General features: G+C 33.5%; 2 protein-coding genes across 6 annotated transcripts in view; one reads left to right on the top strand and one right to left on the bottom strand.

The window, feature by feature from the left end:
* The window catches only part of DOCK7 (dedicator of cytokinesis 7), a 191,425-nt gene that overhangs the window by 66,351 nt on the left and 107,984 nt on the right, over nucleotides 1-17,090 (top strand). The window lies entirely within an intron of this gene.
* On the bottom strand, nucleotides 8,576-16,656 carry ANGPTL3 (angiopoietin like 3). The gene is given in 7 exon segments (NM_001285709.1): nucleotides 8,576-8,816; nucleotides 9,160-9,423; nucleotides 11,159-11,254; nucleotides 11,809-11,922; nucleotides 12,911-13,025; nucleotides 15,346-15,456; nucleotides 16,108-16,656. Coding segments are annotated over 7 exon segments (1,380 nt in total). The 5' UTR covers nucleotides 16,603-16,656; the 3' UTR covers nucleotides 8,576-8,631.

Here is a 17,090-nt window from a genome sequence, read left to right as displayed (position 1 = left end):
TCTTTTGCTTTTTGCCACTCCTTTATCTTCAAAATCTGGTGTGTATTTTATACTTAAAGCACGTTTCAATTCAGATACGCTGCATTTCAAATGGTTGATAATCAGTAGAACTAGATACTAGAATACTGGATGGCTGCTGATCTAGAATTTTGTGTACATTTTTATATTTGATCTTCTTACTTCTACCTATGCCTCAGTCAGTTCTCAACATTGTGGTCAGAGAGATTTTTAAAAGATATAAATCAGATCATTTGGTCCTGTGTCTTAAAGTCCTCCAATGTCTTCTATTTTAAGCAGAAAAATAATGAAGACTATAAGACTATATGATCTAGCTCTTGCCTTTCTCTAACTTTGTATCCTACTAATCTCTATCTTGCTCATTTTAGCCTCAATGTTAGGTCATCCTTGAATAAACAAAATTCTGCCCAAGATTTTTTTATTTTTTTCTTCTCTTTGCCTGTTGTGTTTTGCTCCAGATCGTCACATGACTTGATTCCGTATTCAGTCATATATCTATCTATTTAAAGGTCATTCTCATCACCCTACCTAAAAGATCCATTGCTTCTCTCCTCCAGCTTCTACCCTTCCTTATATTTATCATTATCTGGCATTACAATATGTATTGAATTGTTACATGAATGTAATTATTGTAAAGGGCAAGGGCTTGTCTATTTGTTTACCACTTTATCTCCAGCATATAGAATAGTGTGCTAGCACATGGAAAGTACACAGTAATACTTATTAAATGTGTTAAGAAACACGACACCGTATAGTATTATGAATGGGATTTAGAGTCGCACAGATATGGGTACGATATCTGACTCCACTGTTTACTGTTTAGTAGCTTAGAACAAATGACTTAGTTTATTGGCACTCAGTTTTATTCAAATGTGGGGATGATAATACCTATCTTCTTTTGTGAGGGTATAGAGCACAAACTATTGCATGTGCTTGGCATTTAATGTGAGTAAAACTCCTGGAATATAAGGTAAATGATATATATACTGCTTTTAAAAGAAACGTGTAAAAAAAAGAAAACAGGTTTAAAAAAAAAAGAAACAAGTGATACAAATATTCTCCTATAAGTTTTCAGTTCATTTCAGTTCAGTTGCTCAGTTGTGTCTGACTCTTTGTGACCCCATGCACTGCAGCACACCAGGCCTCCCTGTCCATTGCCAACTCCTGGAATTTACGCAAACTCATGTCCGTTGAGTCAGTGATGCCATCCAACCATCTCATCCTCTGTCGTTTCCTTTTCCTCCTGCCTTCACTCTTTCCCAACATCAGGGTCTTTTCAAATGAGTCAGTTCTTCACATCAGGTGGCCAAAGTGTTAGAGTTTCAGCTTCAGCATCAGTCCTTCCAATGAATAGTCAGGACTGATTTCCTTTAGGATGGACTGGTTGGATCTCCTTGCAGTCCAAGGGACTCTCAAGAGTCTTCTCCAATACCACAGTTCAAAAGCATCAATTCTTTGGCACTTAGCCTTCTTTATAGTCCAACTCTCACATCCATACGTGACCACTTGAAAAACCATAGCCTTGACTAGACGGACCTTTGTTGGCAAAGTAATGTCTCTGCTTTTTAATATGCTGTCTTTTCTTCCAAGGAGCAAGTGTCTCTTAATTTCATGGCTGCAGTCACCATCTGCAGTGATTTTGGAGCCCCCCAAAATAAAGTCTGTCACTGTTTCCACTGTTTCCCCATCTATTTGCCATGAAGTGATGGGGCTGGATGCCATGATCTTAGATTTCTGAATGTTGAGTTTTAAGTCAACTTTTTCACTCTCCTCTTTCACTTTCATCAAGAGGCTCTTTAGTAGTTCTTCACTTTCTGCCAGAAGGGTGGTGTCATCTGCGTATCTGAGGTTATTGATATTTCTCCCGGCAATCGTGATTCCAGCTTGTGTTTCATCCAGCCTATAAATTTTATATATATTTTATTATATACAGATATATGTGTGTGTATATATATATATACACACACATATATATATATATATGACTACTTAAAAGAACATGGAGTAAAGAAGTGAGCCATGGTTGGTATTGAACAACTTAGATGTTATCAACCCTATCTCTTATCTAGTATATGACTCTCATGTAAAACATTCCTAACTTGTGTGTATCTATCTTTCTTCTACTTGGATTATTTCAGAGACAGGGGAAATGAAAATTGGGGACTTTGAAGGGTCTTTTCTTTCATTTTCCTATTTATCTTTTAAAATTTATTTACATATATAGATTTTAAACAAGTTATATGAGTGTACTTAGAGTGTATATGAGTGTACTTGTGCCATCAGGCTTAAAGTTAAAAACAGAGGTCCTTCATCTTGTTTGAACCATCCTTTCCCTACCTTGATGTCTAATCTTTATTTTCAGTCACTGCTGTCAATAGTGACTTTATGGTCTGTCAATTTTTGCTCCTCCTTTTGTTGGTTTACTCTTTGTTTTTAAATAACATGGCTATTTCTTGATTCTCTTTCAATTTAAAATACCTACTGGTTGCTATAGAAGGTGAAGATTTAACTCTGATATCCTCTTCCTTAAAAAAATACATACACTTGCATAAAAAAAAAACTCGTCATCTCTGTAAAGCTTCTTGCAATACAGTAAAATCCATCAGATTGTTTCCTCTCTTGTACCTTCCTTAGTCCCTTTGCAACTAAATTATAAGTTAGTATGGCAGGGGAAGTTTTCAAGGCTCACTTGGCTTACTGTAGAGTTGTTGTCTTGGAGCCTGTTGACACCATTTTCCTAGAAATTCTGTTTGCATTTGTTTTGCAATGGAGTTCTTATTTCCGATGTATTTTTTGTTCTTGGTTTACTCATTATACTGAGAACCTTCAGTATCTCCCTGGATTAAAGTGTTGGAAAGTACCTGGCACATATTAAATGCTCGATAAAAGTTAGTCATTAGTGTTAGGCTTAGTTGCTTATTTAAAGATAAACAGAGCCTTAAATCTTTTAGGTTGTAGGTTATTGCTTTGTCAGATAAACGTAATCATGTTGTTAGATGTATGATTGTCCTTGGGATTACACATATGAATTTAGAAAAATAGTTTTTATGTTTGAGATGGAATCCTTGATTTTATATTTTCTAAAATGTCTTTGAAACCTCATTTTATAAAGGCTTACTAGGGAGATTGTTAATCTTATTTTCATGACCTTGAACTGCACATTTCACACCAGTTGAGTAATTTTGCCCTGTTTGATTTGCCATGAAAACACTTTGGACTTTGATAAAAGGGCCAACATTTGGTTACTTTCTTTTCCATTTTCAGAACTGTGTTGGATGATCACTTAGTAGTAAATGCATAAGCACAGTGCTTGTTGTTCTTATGGGGAAAAAAGATATTTGATTATTCTAACAATGTGGAATATGTAACAAAATATTTGGAACAGGCTTTATGAGGAAGTAATTAGATACACAATAAATACTGATTCATGAATGCATTTTTGATTAATGAAAAAGTTAATCGAGTACCATGAGTTGTGCTATTAGGAAGAAAAAGTACAAGCATGAAAACATGCTGATACTAGATTGATAGTGTGTAAATAGATTATACTACAGTAAGTAACCCTGACACAAGAAATGTATATACTTGTTCTCAGTAAAATTTATACTAGTTCAGTGTAATCTCTTGGTATAGACATTTTGCAGTAATTCACTAAAAGCAAGTAAATAAGCTCTCTTTGGTGCTCTTGGGATTTTTGCTACTGTTTTTCACTATTTTAGTTTTATAATTTGCCAGATTATTTTTCTGTCTGTAATTGCTAAGTGCCAGTTGAAGGGGTCCAGACAGTGATGCCGCAAGGTTTCAGAGAAAAGCCTCCAATTACTAGGATATTTGTGGAAGAAGTGAGATTATCTTTGCTTTGTTGTGGTTCAGTTGCTTTGTCATGTCTGATTCTTTGTGACTCCATGGACTGCAACACGCCAGGCTTCCCTCTGCTTCAGTATCTCCTAGAGTTTGCTCAGATTCATGTCTGTTGAGTTGGTGATGCTGTCTAACCACCTCATTCTCTGCTGTCCTCTTCTCCTTTTGCCTTCAATCTTTTCCCAGCAGTGGGGTCTTTTCCAAATGAGTTGTTTCCTTGCATTAGGTGGCCAAAGTATTGGAGCTTCATCTTCAGCATGAGTCCTTCCAATGAATATTCAGGATTGATTTCCTTTAGGATTGACTGGTTTGATCTTCAGTCCAAGGGACTCTCGAGAGAGTCTTCTCCAGCACTGAATTTAGAAGCGTCACAGGAGGCAGTGACCAAAACCATCCCAAAGAAAAAGAAATGCAAGAATGCAAAGAAAAAACAAAAAAAGGTTGTCTGAGGAGGCTTTACAAATAGCTGAGGAATGAAGAGAAGCAAAAGGCCAGGAGAAAGAGAAAGATATTAGAATCTTATTAGGATTTTATCTTAAATCTAAGAATCTCACCTTAAAATTGCACATGAATTCTGTTTTCTACTTCATAAATCCACGTCATATAAAAATAGTTATTTCCTTCCTAAAACAAAAAAGTGATATTCCTGGGAGATATGTCCTGTTAATCCCATGGACTTGCATTTGTCATTTAGCTGTGCCCTCATAAGAATGTGTACCCCAATTAGAGGCGCATAAGCCTACAAAGCAAGATCCAAATCTCTTCCAGGTATTCAGGGTTTCTAAAACCTGACCCCAAAATACTTGTTTAACCATTTCCTGCCCAACACAAACCCTCGGCTCTAATCAAAATGATTTATTTTGAAACCCCACTGTATACTTTCCTAATGCCATTTCATTTTTTCTAGAATGCCTCCCTAAACCTTTCTGCTTGGTAAGGTCCTATATATACTTCAAGGTAGCACAGGAAGACTGTACCTCTTATATTATGACATGAGAGCCGTGTAATTAATTTTTCTTACACTAGGTTATCGTATGATGATAGATCTCCCTTTAGAACTGGGGTTCTTATTACCCTTTGCCAGTCTTGTGAATCCTCTGGAAGTATGGTAGTGCCATTAGGTATATAAAGAAATGAGGAGAATGTGGAAAAGTAAAAGGGAGGACTAGCAGAGGCAGTAAGGTTTTGATGGATTTGTTATTTAATAAGTTGAGTTTGAAGAGGCTATAGGATATCAAAAGGAGAAATGGCAGGTGGCAGTGGAAGAAGGGGAAGAAGGTTAACTGGAAAGAGAGAGATACCTAGAGTTGGGAAATGTATTCATGGAAAATAAATGAATCCATGAGAGTAGATAGAATTTCTGAGGTCCGAATAGAAGAGATGTTTGAATATTGTATGTCGGTCCACAGTGCTAAATGCTAGGAAGAAATAGGGCATTAAAGATGGACTCAGGGACTTGCCTGTCAGTCCAGTGGTTAAGACTCTGCATTTCTACTGCAGAGGAAGTGCAGAATCTGCATGCTGCGCTGGCTCAGCCAGAAACAAAAGCAAACATGGGGAGTAGTAGTACTGTGGAAGCAAACTGACTGAAGGTCGGGTTTGAGAGGAGAATATTGTTGTTAGTAAATAGTAAAGAAATCAAAGGGAGTGTGGACTGAGAGGTCACTGCATTGACAGTTGTGTTGATGGTGCAATTAGAACCCTTTTGGGAAATTAGTGAGGACCGAGGACATAATTTTGTGAAGCATAAAGAAAAAAATCCTTTCTCTAACAGAATTCTCTCTCAATCTGAGCTTTATATGCAGGAAACAACTCAGTATTCCTGAAAGAAACAAAATGCAGCACATTGTATGAGAATTTAAAAAAATTGGAAAACAGAGAAAAAATTGTTATATTAAATAACATTATTTTGCATTTGAAAGCTTCCTACTTTTGGGGGGGGGGAAAGGCCATTTTGGCACTCTTGCTTTCAAAGGTCAATTTTGACAGCTTGAATGTGGTTCTGAAAATGAAAATTAATTCCTGCCTTTATTCCTTTGTATGTTTTAGAACAAAATATTTGTGTAGGATCCACATAGATCATAAATATTTGAATGTGTCATATACTAAAAATATATATTGAACAATTTAAAATACCTAATGGTGAATATTTATTGATTAATGTGAGTCACTACATAACTTGGACACAACAACTGTGGAAAATTTTTAAAGAGATGGGAATATCAGATCACCTTACCTGCTCCTGAGAAACCTGTGTTAAGTCAAGAAGCAACAGTTAGAACCGGACATGGAACAACAGACTGGTTCAGAATGGGAAAGGCGTACGTCAAGGCTGTATATTGTCATCCTGCTTATTTAACTTATATGCAGAGTACATAGTGCAAAATGCCGGCCTGGATGAAGCACAAGCTGGACTCAAGATTGCTGGGAGAAAATATCAATAACATCAGATATGCAGATGATACCACCCTTATGGCAGAAAGTGGAGAGGAATTGAAGAGCCTCTTGATGAAGGTGAAAGAGGAGAGTGAAAAAGTTGGAGTAAAACTCAACATTCAAAAAATGAAGATCATGACAGCCAGTCTCATCACTTTATGGCAAATAGCCAGTCTCATCACTTTATGGCAGATAGGTTGGGAAACAATGGAAACAGTGAAAGACTATTTTCTTGGGCTCCAAAGTCACAGCAGATGGTGACTGCAGCCATGAAACTGAAAGACCCTTGCTCCTTGGAAGAAAAGCTATGACCGACCTAGACGACATATTAAAAAGCAGGGATATTACCTTGTCAGCAAAGGTCTGTCCTGTCAAAAGTTATGTTTTTTCCAGAGTTGGACCATAAAGAATACTGAATGCCGAAGAACTGATGCTTTTGAACTATGGTGTTGGAGAAGACTCTTGAGAGTCCCTTGGACAGCAAGGAGATCCAACCAGTCCATCCTAAAGGAAATCAGTCCTGAACGTTCATTGGAAGGACTAATGCTGATGCTGAGGCTTCAGTCCTTTTGCCACCTAATGGGAAGAGCCCACTCATTAGAAAAGACCCTGATGAGGGGAAGGATTAAAAGCAGGAGGAAAAGGGGACGACAGAGGATGAGATGGTTGGATGGCATCACTGACTCAATGAACATGACATTGAGCAAGCTCCGGCGATGGTGAAGGACAGGAAACCCTGGCATGCTGCAGTCGATGGGGTTGCAAAGAGTTGGACATGACTGGGTGACTGAGTGACAATGATAACAGACTTTGGCAGTACCCTTTTTTCCTTTTTTAAAAAACATTAGTCTTTAAAAATTGAATTTAATTCAAGATTTTATTTCTCTTTGATGATTTCTTTAGAAACTTAAAAAAAAATAAATACTGCCAAAAGATATTATGGTCAGAATATCCTCTAATAATCCTTAAGTATTTACAATTTATGCTATTTAATCATACTCCTATTAGATGTCAATAAAAAACTACAAGAATGTAAATGTCTGTAATGTAGAGGACTGAGTCTTTAATGAATTTGGAAATGTTAATATTCCTCAGACTGTTTGTTTAATCATTTAGTAACTTTTTATGATTCTTAATTCTCTTTGAAAACCTCCAAATTAGTGTTAGACTCACACTGTGTCCAAGGGAAATAAATTATTAAACTTTAATTTGGTGCCACAAACACATTCTTTCTTACTGTATTTTGACAAGATCACCTTAAAATTATTTGTTTTTCACAACATTAGGAGTTAAAATATGTATAGAGTCCAGACAATATGCAATGTGGGAGACCCTGGTTTGATTTCTGAGTTGGGAAGATCTGCTGGAGAAGGGATACCCACTCCAGTATTCTTGGGCTTCCCTGGTGGCTCAGCTGGTAAAGAACCCACCCGCAGTGAGGGAGGCCTGGGTTCCATCCCTGGGTTGTGAAGATACCTTGGAGAAGGGAATGGCTACCCTCTGTACAATTCTGGCCTAGAGAGTTCCATGGACTGTGTAGTCCATGGGATCGCAAAGAGTGGGACATGACTGAGCGACTTTCACTTTCACTTTCAGGAGTTAAAATATGTATAGAGTCCAGACAAGTTAACAAATAAGGTACAGTGAGTGTTGATATTTAAAGTCAGTATGACTTAGCAGTTATGATCTACTATATTTAACAGTGTGAGCCTATTTCAATACAGTATTTCATCCTGCTTCATTTTGCCTCATAAATAAAGCATACCGAACATTTACTCCAAAGTATTTTGTTGCAAAATTAGTATCAATTTTAAAATCCATGTTACTGATTTTCACATGTACTGTCAACTTATTTAATTTTAGTTTTGAAATTAATATTACATCATTTAAAAATTGTACAATTATTGTTTATATTTATTCAAGTTTAGAATTTTAGCAAGAAAAGTATTTTTTTCACTGAGGAATTTGTGCAGTTAGCTAACATGATGACTTTAAACATAAAATTTTTTTTATATTGTTTATTTAGAATGGTTATTTGAAATTTCATCTATTGGTTAAAATTTAGAATCAGATTCTAAAATTTGATTCACACATCAAAAAATATATGAATAAATGATTGTCATAAAATTTTGATTGAGAATAAATGGTGTTCTTTGAAGTGATGTGATATGTTTAATATTAACTTGGTAGTGGCTTTAATATAAAGAATTTATTTCTAAGCCTTCTATTAGAGGTTTAATACTGGATTTCTAAGCCATTGTAATATGTGATGAGTTTAATGTTTAATAATTTATTGGCTTTTACATTTGCCTCAGTTCATTCATAATTTTCTGAATCTGATGGATGTATCAGCATTTTGGTTGCTTTGATGGAGTACAGCCTTCCATCTTGAGACTTCCAGCATATTCCTCCTTTCCTCTCTGGCTTAGCTTTTGCTCTTGGCTTGTTGTATTTACCATTTAGGTTGTTTTCCCCACATACATCATGGCACCACCAGCCTCCTAAAAAGGATAGATACACAGTTTAATAGATACAGACACATATATAGTTGCTGTTATTATATTTACCCGGTGAGTGCATCTTTAGTTATATGCATAGTTTCCAATTTTAAATGATTTATATGTCTCATACATCTGATCAAAAATATCTGAGAAAGGTTAGAGGTGAAATGAATAATTGAACTAGAATCAAATTACCACATATGTTATGAGACATTTACATATAGAGAAAATGTTTGTTTTGGATGTGTATTTTAAAGAGTTGACATTGAAAGATATTAGCTATTACTCTGGAAAGATACTTTGAAGATATGAAAATAGAGTTTTGATATTAGGAAGAGGATACCTGAATTACTTTCTGGACAGTTGAAATGTCCTTTTGCTTTGTGATCCCAAGTAGAAAACATCAAGTCTTTGTGTTCCGGAAATGCCTTGGGGCCATTGCCAGAAATCTCAGCTAGATGTAGTGTATAGTTGGTTTCATGATCTCCCAAGTGAAAAGAGTATTCAGTGTAATACTTGTCTTTCCAGTCTTCTAGCTCGATTCGCAAGATATAGTTAGATTGCTTTACTATGGAGTATATCTTTTCTAAACCCAACCAAAATTCTCCTGAAAAAAAAAAAAGTTGCAGAAATCTGTGGATTGTTAACTGTAGTTGAGGCAGTGACCATTTATTTTGAGAGTTTTTGTTTTAATTTTTTCGCTGTAAGGAGCTTAACTGTTTTCATCTTGATTCCTTTAGAGTTTCTTAAAATATTTGTTTTAAAAACAGTTTTATTGAAGATAGTTATATTACAGCAACTGTGAAAGTATTAATGGGCCTACCTAGAGTATGATTATCCTTTCTAAACTGGATATTATCAGGCATATTTCACAGGTGAAACCTATTAGACTATTATAAGTATTTATAGGGTTGGTCATTGGTAAAATGTAATCTAACTTTTGGGTCCTTATGTATAGTGGCTTTATAATCAGCTGGGGTTTTTTTTTTTTTTAATACCCATATACTGTGCTCTTTCCCCCAGACCTAGGAAAAACATAAATAAAATTCCACGTATGAGATATTAGTATAGTGCTTGGTGTGTACTAGGTTGTCAACAGATTAATGTAGAAAGAGTGATGGTACTATGAAGAGATTTGTTAAGTATTTCTAGAGACTTGGATAATAATGTTATTTTCCTCTCATATAGTCTTGGCCTTTGATATTTTCTTGGTATATATATTTTCCTTGTAGAAAAAGAAGGAAATAAATTTAAAAATTTTAAATAAAAAGCATTATTCTTAATAACTTTTTGCTGCAGTTTAAAAAATTTTATTTGGAATGAAAAACATAACATAAATACAAACAGTTCTCTTTAATTACTACAATTAATCTCTCTTTAATTATCCCTTTTATTAAAGCATTTAAGGGAAAAAAGTCAGAATTTCTTTACTGCTGTTGAATCAGTATATTTCATTTTAAGAGTTGCAAACTACAAATGGCTTACTTCCTTGAAGAAATAAATGAGTATTCTGGACTGTCACTCTTAGGAGAAGACTTGAGCCTACAAAGCATATCAGTGATTATACCTTTTAGTTTGGGATTTAATTGGTAGTTTGAATCTAAAACTGTTTAAGTAGTCAAATAGTCCTGAATATTTAAAAACTTGCCATAATAATGGATGTTACCCATTTTATGAATGAGTACATGGCATAACTCATGGATTTTTATAATGTGCTTTTTGGATTTTAAACCCCTATCTTATTTTTATTTAGCTTATTTTATTTTTTACCTTATTTATTTTGTGATCAAAATATAATTTGCATTGAATTACCTAAATTTGTTTTAAACCACACATTGTATAATATACATTTATAATATTTAAATAATTGAAATCTAAGCATTTTCTTAAGATCTGACAGTTGACAGCTTCTTTGTACCTTCCAACTTCCAAATAGTTGATATCTAAAATGTTAATAAGAAAGCAGAGTGACCACTGATAAGGATGGTTTTCTTTGTAGCTCATTCATAGGATTTACTACTTATTTGAAACATATAGTACTTTTAAATCAAAATTATCTTTTAAAATCATAATTATGATAATCAGAAGCCATCCAATAAAATTGTGCTTAGTATGTACATAGAACAGACATGTAATTATGGAAAGTATAATTCAAAAAAAGACAATTGTAATAAGTTCAGTACTTACAAATGTGCAGCTATTTGCTAATAATTTCTAAGAAGGCTGGGACTGTACCTCATTCATTGTATTTCTAATGCCAAATCCACAATGGGCTTTATTAATAGATTTCTTAATAAATACGTTTTAGTTGACGAGTGAATTAATGTATGACGTCATCTTACCATCAAGTCTCCCAAAACCATACTTGTAGTTTTCCCAGGTTTCATTGAAGTTTTGTGATCCATCTATTCGATGTTGAATTAATGTCCATGAACTACCTGAATATAATGAACAAATTATATTTTCAGTAGACTGATGCTGATAGTTGTAACAAAATACTGTTTTTTTGTTTGGTATTTATTGGTGGCTGTATAAGGTAGTTATTAACATTGTGATGGTAATATTTTATTATTTATTGTGGGCCCAAGAAGTTAAATGAAGGGCAACCAGTTAATTTGTCTTAATAAACTTATTGACAGCAGTCATTTTAGATAATTTTTTAGATAAAAGGATGGAGAACATTGAATGAAGGCATAAGTAAGTATATAAATAAGACAAATGTATGTACTAGATACAGATATATATCTGACTGAGCGACTTCACTGTCACTTTTCACTTTCATGCATTGGAGAAGGAAATGGCAACCCACTCCAGTATTCTTGCCTGGAGAATCCCAGGGACAGAGGAGCCTAGTGGGTTGCCGACTATGGGGTTGCGCAGAGTCGGACACGACTGAAGCTATTTAGCAGCAGCAGCAGCAGCAGTCTTACTAATAGGGAGTCAGTAACCTTAGCTTACTTACTATTGTGTATTTGTCTTAGGCTGGTTTTACCTGATTTAACATCACAGTAGACATTAAAAACTTGCGAGTTGCTAGGTCTAATGGAGTAGATGCCACTTGTATGTTTGCCTTGGTTATAAATGATGGTACAGTCAGCAGGAATGTCTAGAATCAACAAAATGTTATTACATAAGGTGCATTAGTAAAGAATGATATCTTTAGAGCTTGAGATTTTAGTTAAAATTCTATGGAATTGTGACTATCATTTTTAGCCTTTTTTAGTAATGTGTTATTGAAAAACTATTTTATGCTAAAACATTTTTATTAGATGGCATGTTATATGAAGAATATCAAATAGTTATTGCCAAACTGATTTCTTTTTGAGAAAGCGACAAAAGGAGAATTTTAAGTGTGCCCTTTCCCCTAGACCTAGGAAAAACATAAATAAAATTCCACGTATGAGATATTAGTATAGTGCTTGGTGCATACTAGGTTGTCAACAGATTAATGTAGAAAGAGTGAACCTATATAGAAGAAACTAACAAAGACCTTTTGTTCCTCTATGAATTACATTAAAAATAAATGTGTTTTGAAAATATATCATTTTGTTGAAGCTTGGTTGAGAATGGAGACTTTGTCTCCCCATCTTTTTGCTTTTTGTGTGGAAAGTAGAAACCTTGAAGAGAATGCCATAATCTTTCCATGCATATTCAACAATTGTTGACATTTTACCTTATTGCTTTATAAACAAATATGTACAAATGTGAATTTTATTGTGCTATTTGAAAGTCATTTGCAAACATCATGACCCTTAATCCCTTAGATACTTTGGCATGCATCTCTTAAAGGCTCTTAAACATGAGATTATTCTCTTATATAACTGTAATATCATTTTCTATCTAAGAAAATTAATGATTATTACCTAATAGCAAATCTATATTCATATTTCTCTGATTGTCTTAATGTTTTATTGGGTTTAAAAAAAATCACTAAGATCCAGTTTAGGGTGACACATATTTGTTGAATGTATCTCTTTACTCTCTTTTAGTCTAGAACTGGCCCTGAGAATAGGGATTTTTGATGGAAATGTCAAAGATAGAAGAAAACTTTGATAGTAATAGCTTCAAGACAGAAACGCAGCAAATTATCTTACCGTCATGTTCTACATTTTTTGTTTCATTCAAGTGAAAAGAGGGAGTAGTTCTTGGTGCTCTTGGTTTAGAAGAAAGAGAATTTTCTGTGGATTCTTTAATACCAGTTCTTCTCAACTGATAAAAGAATACAAATCTACTTTTAAAAATTTGAATATTTAATTAGGTGAAATCTAAGTTCATAATGTTATTGATTTCAGTGGTAACAGGGATAAATAATGCTGTATGTAGTATACAGACTTCCTGTTCTCAAAATATTTAATCAGGCACATTATTTAATGAGTTTAAAAAATAGAGAAAGATATCAAGACAAAAACCAGAAATTGATCAAAAAACAGCAAAACCAAAGGCAGAGACTTTGGTTAAAGTATTTTAATATGTTCTATTTATTTATATGAATGTAGTATATATTCTGTTAGAACATATATATTCTGTTCAGTGACAGAGGCAGATTTCAAATTTCATAATTCTCAGTTGTAGGTCTTAAGAAATAATAATAGTAATTTGAACAAGGTTGCTTTCTTGATAGTTTTTGACATGTAAATGTATTTGTAGAGGTAGCAAATTGGCAGGTTTATTTGTTTGCTTTTCATATATTCAATATTTCATTGTTGTGCTGGGTTTTCAATTTATTGACTGATAGTGTGGCATTGATGACTTGAAAAAAGCAGAGTATGTAATATCCTGTGTTACTAATGTTAGTTTTTTGATGTCAGCATAAATGGCATTTCTTAGGATATAATTCACTAGGCTCTCTTGTAAAGTTCACTTATTGTGTGTTTGTCTTTTCTACTGAGTGACTGTGGTCTTAGAGTAACTTAACTTGAGAGTTTGGTTTGTAAATTTAAATTTGAGTAAGTTGTGTCAGATGATCTAAGGCTTCTTCCAACTTAGAACTTTATTGTTTTAAATTCTTCATACATTTTATTACTAGACAAGATGTATACCATTTTCTAATAGTGATATTTTGCTTTTGTAAGTAGGTTCATTTACTCATAGTAAAATATGTAGGGAAAAAGAGAAAAATAGCATACAGTAAGAAGGAAATTATGGAAATTAAAACTAGTTCGAAAAAACCTCTTTTTGGACAATTAGCAAAAATACCCTACTAAATAATGATTGATAAATTAGCAAAAGTAAGTTACTAAAATGATGAGTCATAAAATTACTAATGTGTTTGTTTTGTGGAAATTATAATATTTGTTTTATAGTCCTTGGCATCTATTTTTTTAACCAGTTTCTTCAAGTCTATATTATTTTTGAAATTTCTGAATGGCTGTTCAATAGTATTATTACTAATTAATACTTTTGAACTATGGTAGTATATATATATTGGAATGCTTAGATTTTGGCATGGCTTTATTCTAAACAGGTATCTCCCTTCCTCACCTAGCCAGTTATTTATATTGTAGATTATATTATACTGTTGGGTATTAAACTTTAATTATTAGGCATGTAGCTTCTAATAATTATAATCACAGCAAGTTTTTATTGACTTGTTTGTACTAAATGTGACATTACCTTTATTAACTCAGCATGTATTGATTAAGTGTTTACTATGTATCAGACAGTGTTCTATATTTTGGGGTCTACAGCAATTTAAAAAAAATGAGAAACTTGTGTACATATGGATCTTACATTCTAGTGCAGGGACAGACAATAAATAACTAAATATATATATTATATTAAATAAAGGTAAGTGTTAAGAGAAAGAAGAGAGTGATGAAAGAGGTAGCAGGTTTCAAGCATGGGTGTAGGGGATTGTAACTTCTGATTAAATGATCTGGGAAGGATTCTTTGAGAATTTTGTATTTGAGAAAGACCTAAAGGGAATAAGAATGGGCCATGCCAATACCAAGATGAAGAGCATTCCATACAGAGAGCAACATAGGCAAAGGCCCTGAGGTAGCAACTTGTTTGATGTGGTTGAGTAGCAGTAAAAAGGCTAGTATGACTATAGTAGAGGAAATGAAGTCAGTGAGATGATTAAGAATTATCTGAGTCTTCTTGGGCTACTGTGAGTGAGATGTGAAGCCATTGTGGGGTTTCAAAGAGAGACATAGTGTAATTTAAATTTTAAAGGAATCTCTTTGGCTGCTATATTGAGGATATACTATGCATAAATTCTTTCTTTTTTCTCAAAGCCATCCTATAAGACAGGTTCTCTTATTGTCTACCTAGAGTATGTAAGGAAACAGAGAGGGAGGAAACAGAGAGGGGTTAAATAATTTATTCAAGGTCACACAAAAGTTTTAGAACCAGGATTCAAACCCAGGTAGTTTACTAGCTTCAGAGCCTGCAAACTTAACAGTCATGCTGATGTGATCCTTTTATTCATTATCCAGCTATAATTATTGTAAATAATTTTAGGGTCCATATTTTCATAAACCTTATTTTTATGTAAAAGATTGGACATACTATTAAGGTATTGACTTACCTGATTTTCTATTTCTTTTATTTGACTTTGCTGTCGGTTTAACTGTCTGTATTGTTCTTCCACAGTCTGAAGAAGGTCTTTAATGCTATTATCTTGCTGTTCTACCAAAGTCTGTATATAGATTGTAGGTTGGTTAGAGATTTCTTTCTTTCCTGTTAAACTAGACTTGTAAATTTCCTATAGCACTGTCACAGTCTAATTTTTTAAACTAATAGTATATTAGAAAAATGAATACTGGCAAACCTTTTCCCATTTCATGCTTCTTTCACATAGTACATACTTCTGTTTTTGTTTTTTATTTAAACTGTACCATCTCTAAAATCTGATTTCCTGAACTTTAAACTACTTCAATTACATGGAGGAAAAAAAACCCCAGCATTTTAGTGTTTTCCATTTACTGTATTACTTTTATACATTTTAAAGATAAAATCGTTACACAAGTTATATTCCTTTAGCTTTTTACTTGCCTCCAGTAATTCACAATATTGTAATAGTTTAGTGTTCTAAATTTCATTGCTTAACTGACTTATAAGTTTCATCTGATATTCAAAGTTCAGTTATTTTCATAAATTTGTTAGGGAAACAAAGACCAGCTTGAAATTATCATGGGAAAATTTATTTCCTGGAGGCTTTTTTTTTAAAAATGAGAAAAATATAGTGTTTCAGCAGTTCAACTAAGTATTTCAAGTAGCATGTCTTAAAATTATTTTTTTGAAAAGATTCACATTGAAAACTTAATCATGCTCTTTAGTTTTTACTTACTTTAAGTGAAGTTACTTCCCGGTGTTCCTGAATTTGAGGTTGATTTTTAATTAAATTGGTTAATTGGTCCTCCAGGTACCTCACTTTCTGTTGCAGTAGAATTTTCTCTTCAAGGAGACTTTCGAGTTTTGAGTCAAGTTCAAGTGACATGTTCTTCACTTCTTCATTTTTGACTTGCAGTTTGGATGTCGCTCTTCTCAGTTCCTTTTCTTCCTCTTTGATTTCATTGGTTTGCAGTGATAAGTCATAAAAGGACTGATCAAATATGTTGAGTTTTTGAAATATGTCATTAATTTGGCCCTTAGTCTTATGAACAAAGTCTTTAAGGCCATGTCCTAACTGAAGTAGGCCATTGGCTAAAATTTTTACATCATCTAACATAGCAAATCTTGATTTTGGCTCTGGAGATATAGAATCAAGTGATGTATAGTCTTGGTCAGTTCTGGAAGAAATAACTAGAGGAGCAATAAAAAGAAAGAGCTTGATAGTGTACATTTTTATCCTAATTATTCACTTTCAAGCGATTTGGAATTTGTTTTTTTCCTGGGAGCATACGAAGACTTCTGAACTCTCTATATAACACTATTTGCCACAGACACGGTAAGGTTGGCAGGTCAATATAGTTAATCATTAAGCTGTGTAAACTTGTATGAATGTAACCTTCCAGACTGAGTTAGATCAATGTTAAATGAAATCAAAGAAATGAGCAACAACCTTAATTGATTATTTAAAATGGTTATTGTATTTAATGTAAACTGCATTTTTAGTGTTAGGAGATCTACCTATTTTTAAAAGCTCATTTTAATTTATCATGATTTTTAAAGAGATTTACAAGTAAATATCAAACTCTTCTGACAGATAAATTCATCATTAAAGCTGAGGAAAAATTAATGAATCAAGTATGCATTTCCTAAATTGTATTTTAGTTTTTTTTGAAACAGTGATGATCCCCAAAAATGTATTCTCTATGAAGCCTTCCTCCA

Source organism: Capra hircus, chromosome 3, assembly GCF_001704415.2.
Source record: "Capra hircus breed San Clemente chromosome 3, ASM170441v1, whole genome shotgun sequence".
Classification (NCBI taxonomy): domain Eukaryota; kingdom Metazoa; phylum Chordata; class Mammalia; order Artiodactyla; family Bovidae; genus Capra; species Capra hircus.
The sequence above is the reverse complement of the archived record's forward strand: the minus strand, read 5'-3'. Positions and strand labels throughout refer to the sequence as shown.